The 5,250-nt window shown below is 29.7% G+C and overlaps 1 protein-coding gene across 1 annotated transcript; it reads right to left on the bottom strand.

Moving 5' to 3' along the window:
* Positions 1-3,949: 3,949 nt before the first annotated feature.
* Positions 3,950-5,022, bottom strand: LOC105115043 (AIG2-like (avirulence induced gene) family protein). Its single transcript, XM_011011813.1, has 2 exons — positions 4,140-5,022; positions 3,950-4,084 (listed from the first exon to the last, which is right to left on the bottom strand). Exon 1 carries the CDS (start codon positions 4,842-4,844, stop codon positions 4,293-4,295), a length of 552 nt encoding a protein of 183 aa, XP_011010115.1. The 5' UTR covers positions 4,845-5,022; the 3' UTR covers positions 3,950-4,084; positions 4,140-4,292.
* Positions 5,023-5,250: the final 228 nt, after the last annotated feature.

Here is a 5,250-nt window from a genome sequence, read left to right as displayed (position 1 = left end):
AAAATATTTTTAAAATATAGTATCAAATACATTTAAAAAGAAAGCATATGGAAAGTTTTACAATGAGGAAGTCTTTATCAGTATCCAAGCTTCTTTATGATGTTTAGAAGAATATAATGGTGGGGTTTAAATTGTTTTTCATATATTAAAATAATATTTTTATATTTTTTAAAAATTATTTTTAATATTATCATATTAAAATAATCTAAAAATATAATAAAATAATTTTTATAAATTTTTTTTAAGAAAACATGATGTTAACCACATTTTCAATTACTATCACTTAAGCTGAGAAGGAATATTTTATAATTAATGGGAACGGTTTCTGGCTTTCTTATATTCCAGAGGAAAAAATTCTAATAGCATGGCAACTCGTCAACAGCAGCGTACTCGGATTGAAAATGACACAGACTTCCATTTTTATTTTTGTGGATGATTCCAACAAGCATATTATACATCTTAACATAAGCTTTGAGAATTATTTAATGCTGCATATCTTAAGACTTTACTACACTAGAATAACATAATCTAATGAATATGCGACTGACAATAATAATAATAATTCACATAACAAGATTTTGTAACATGGAATCTCAACACCATGCTTTCGCATTGCAGTCAACATCGACCGCACGCGCGCGGCTCAATATTACCCTTAAAGGGCAAATCAACATAAGGACAAGCAATTAATAATCCCACATGTAGTTGGATTGGCGTCCTCTGACTCAATTAAAGTGGTTCGAGAAAAACAAAATGCCCCTTCAGTGGGCTTACCGTTAACTTCCGCTTCAGCTTATTTGAGAATTCAGGTATCGTATAGTTTAAATCCCGGGAGGATAAAAGAAGCCCGAGAGAATATGAAAATGAAATAGAATTGGATTCGGCAGTGATACACTAGATAAATTTATTGTTTTTGTGTTTTATTTAATTGATTTTATGTGTATATATATTATAAGTGATGAAATTAATAAAATATAAAAAATTTAGTTATAAAACCTAGATCAGTCTTAATAACCAACCTGAAACTTGGTCCGATTGCTATTAATTTTAAAAAATAAAAATAAAAATTAACTCCATCCAATTTAATTAAAATCTAAATAAATTTATGATTTGAGATAAAACCAGGTAAAATGCTAGCTAAGACATATTGCACGTCAAATTAAGGCTAAAAACTGTGGGATTTTTGGCCATACCATTAATGGAAGGGCTCTTGGAGTCTTAAATTTTATTGGCGGAAAAAAGACTTGATATCAATTATTAGGTTCTCTCAATAGATTTTTCATTAAATTAGTAAGTGAAAACTTTCCTGAATTTAAAACTATTTCTTGCATTGTTAATTTCAGTTTTGACTTTCATATACTTTGATGTAATTAAAATCAAGTACTTTCTTTAATGTTTTTCTTAGGATTCTAACCATATTTTGTATATAAAACTAATAAAATGACTTAAATTCCCTTAATTTCTACAATATTCAATGTAATTTATTATTTTTAATTTCTTTTGATAGAATTATTTTTGAATTTTGAAAATAAATTTAAAATTTAATATCATGAAGTTAATTTCCTATCAATTTTTTTTTGTGTAATTGGGAAAAAAATTACTAACCTAAATACCTTCTTTTCTTTGTCTGACAAAAACACTAGCAGCCTTAAAATTTCTTTTTCGTTGTTTTTTTTTTTGTGGGACAGAAAAAAATAAGATATTCAGGTTACTAGTTTGTTTCAATTAAAACCAAATTTTGAATACAGTACTAAAATGATGATTTTAAATTTTATTTTTAAAATTAATTTTATATAAGAAATTTAAAACTCGTTTGTTAGGTTAAGGGTTATCAAAGTTGAGGGTATTAAGTTATTTTATTAGTTTAATGTTTAAAATAAGGACACATTTTTTGAAAAAAGTAATGAAATGGCTTGATTTTAAATATACCAAAAGTATAGGGAGGTCAAACCTAAAATTTAAAGTATAATAACTAATTATTAGAATACTTTGAATTCAAGGAAATCCTGACTACTTTACTTTAATTATTTTAAAGTAAATTGCTTATTTATGAAGTGATATTTACATGGTATAAAAGTTTTTTTAAAAAACAAAACTAAAACATTCGAGGTTTTTTTTCAAGATATTTCATTGTTTGTATAAGTAATAAAGTACGTCAATTTTATTTTTTTAATTTTAGTTCTTTTCTTTTTTCTTCTCGTACTTTTGGTTAGGTTCTAATTTGATTCTTTTTAACCTAATTTAATTAGATAAAGTTGAAAAATATGGTAAAATAATAAAAATAAAAAAGAGAGGACCACAATGTAAAATACACAAAATTCATGATCATTCCTAAATTATTGATTTTTTTTGTTTAAAACTTTTTTTTTTTTGGTTTTTAGATTGAGACACGAGAAAGAAAGTCATTAAAAAATAAAAATAAAAATAGAAAAAATTATTGGTTATCAAGAGAAAGTCATTATATTTTTTATACAATGAAATAAGAAATAGATTCTGAAAAAGGCCTCATAACAAGTACATACATCACTAGTTTATTACTATTTACCTTAGTATTTCTTACTTTCTCCCTTATATACTTATTTAAAAATATTTATAATTTTGGCTTATGGACTTGTTACGGGACGCACAACTACATCATATAGAGTGCTACTAAATATTAAACCAATTAGGGGATTGTGGTTGCATATAAACGACGGGAAAGACAATAGTTGATAAATGCGTAGGTAATAATAGTGTATTAGTGGCAGAGGTGGAATGTTGACTGATATTTACAAGGTAGTGAAATATAGTGGTCCGATGCATCCAAGGAGATGTTAACTATCCGTGTTATTGTAATAGTAGTAGTAATAATAATAATAATAATAATAATATTATTATTAAAAAATATTATGAAATACAATAACAACAACAATAATAGTAATAAAATAACCTTAAAAAAATAAAGAAAATAGAATAACAATATAATGGTGATTATTGAATATATACAAGGGTAGGGCTAGAGATTTTGAAATGGGATATGCAATATGAAGAAACCATAAAATAAATCCTGTGATTTAATTAAAAAATCAAAGAAAAAGCCACAAGAAAATAATACGTAAATTATGTTAGAGCAAAATATGCATGATCTATGAAATAAAGCTTACTTTGGAGGGTACATTTTAAGATTTTAGAAATTACAAGACTAAATGTAAATCTCTCAAAGCTTGAGGATAAGTAGCAAAATATGCATAGTCTATGTGATAAAGCTAAACTTGGAGGGTACATTTTAAAATTTTAAAAGTTATGATACTAAATGTAAATTCCTCAAAGCTTGGGTGTCCTGGAACCCTCAAACTTTACTCGGGTTCCATAAAAGTAACGAGATTTGATGCTGTCTTTGCAGAGAATCTCTAATCACACGCCTTTATTATTATTATTATTATTATTATTATTATTTCGTAATTAATATAAGTATTAGAGTCAATTTATATATATTCTAGCTAATTTCATTAATTCTAAAATTAATAATAAATATATGCTTCAACTAGAAAACAAATCTTTAACCCAACAAGTTATACCACACCCCCAAAATTTTCATGCTCTGTGCTTGGATCTCTCACAATTACGTTTATAAGAGTGACTGTACCTTTACTATTTTTTAATGAATTCATCTCCCTTTATATATATATATAATTCTTCTTCCGATTTTCTCTGACTTTAAATTGTGTGTTTGTTTAGGAGCTTGGCAAACATGGCTTCATCTCCATCTTCGAAACACAGTTTTCAGTTTCAAATTATTGGTAGCAAGAACAATCATACGAGAGGTCAAAACTGGAGCTAATTGCTTTCTGTCCGGCATTTTCTTGATGCAAGTTGCAATTTCTCCATCCTCAATGAAAAATTAAACATAATTTCTTAGCAAATAATGTAAATGTAAAACACAAGTTGCAGTCTTCTCTTACAAAATCCCTTAACATCACGATTTTAATCTCTCAGTTGTGTTGTTTATAGCCGCATCAAAAAGAAACTAAAATGAAAGTGATATAACAATTGAAAACAGAAGCTGAAGAAAAAAAACAAACCTTTCCTCATTCACTCAGATGAAACAATTGAAAACAGAAGCTGAAGAAAAAAACAGACCTTTCCTCGTTCTCTCAGATGAACAGAAACTGCAACTTGTGTTTTTGGACACACAAGCAAGATCATCCAATCAACCTATGACTCACTGCCTTTTTTGTTTTACACCATCATTAAAACATAATTAATAAAACCCCAAATCACATATCAGTTACACCGATTCCATGAAATCCAAATTAATTATCACTGCAAGAAGACACAAAAACATTAATCTGCTCCAAAAAACTCAGATTCTGTGGCCTGTCTTTCCTCTTCACATACCCTTTAGCCTCTTTCTCTCCATACACTCCATAACCTCTCTTCCCACTCCTCTTCCACATCTCCATCGCATAGCTCCTGTGCCCGTAATACGCCTCCACCCCAAACACGGCGTCCCTTCCGTCAATGGGCTCTACCCTTATCGGCAGCCTCTCGTAGTGATCCCTACTCGTTCCCTCCAATTCATCGAGCCTGGACAGCCCCTGACTCGACACAGCGTATAACTCGCCCGTGACCCGGTGAGACCCGGTGGCGTCTGGAAGGTTGAGAAGGAATGGGACCCTGTAAGGCCCACAGACAAGCGGGTAGTTGTCAACGGTTCTGTAGATTCCATTGAAGACAGCATCCCCGGATTTGATCAGATCCTGCATCAATACATGATTGGAAAAGCCCCTCTTCAAAGTTCCGTACGTGAATATCAGCGTTGTCGTTGATGCCCGATTGCTGTTGTTTTCTGTTTCTATGCCCATGTGTTCTCTCTCTCTCTTTACGATTTTCTTTTCCTCTTTACCTTCTATTCTCAGTTAAGAGAGAACGCCTGTTTGTGGCTGGAAGCGGATCGACGACGGAGGGATAAGAGAGGGGAGTTATATTTATAGAGGTCTTTATTTGATTATTCAGAATGAAGTATAAAAAAAAAAAAAGTTTTGTTGTGATTATATGTGAGACCTGACACGATTTCGAATTTCCAACCATTTTGTTGTTGAGGAATTTTATTTTCTAGCTTAATTTCTTGAGTCAACGGTGGAATACAAACTCTTCTATGGATGGTTAAAACCTTGAAAGCTGCGTTCCCTTTTTAACTATGAAAAATTAATTTTTAAATAAGAAGTTTTTCATGATAGATTTAATATAATTTCAGCATTATAATTTATC

This window comes from Populus euphratica, unplaced genomic scaffold, assembly GCF_000495115.2.
Source record: "Populus euphratica unplaced genomic scaffold, PopEup_1.0 scaffold622.1, whole genome shotgun sequence".
NCBI classification, from domain to species: domain Eukaryota; kingdom Viridiplantae; phylum Streptophyta; class Magnoliopsida; order Malpighiales; family Salicaceae; genus Populus; species Populus euphratica.
Note: the sequence above shows the minus strand (reverse complement) of the source record. Positions and strands in the feature narration are given on the sequence as shown.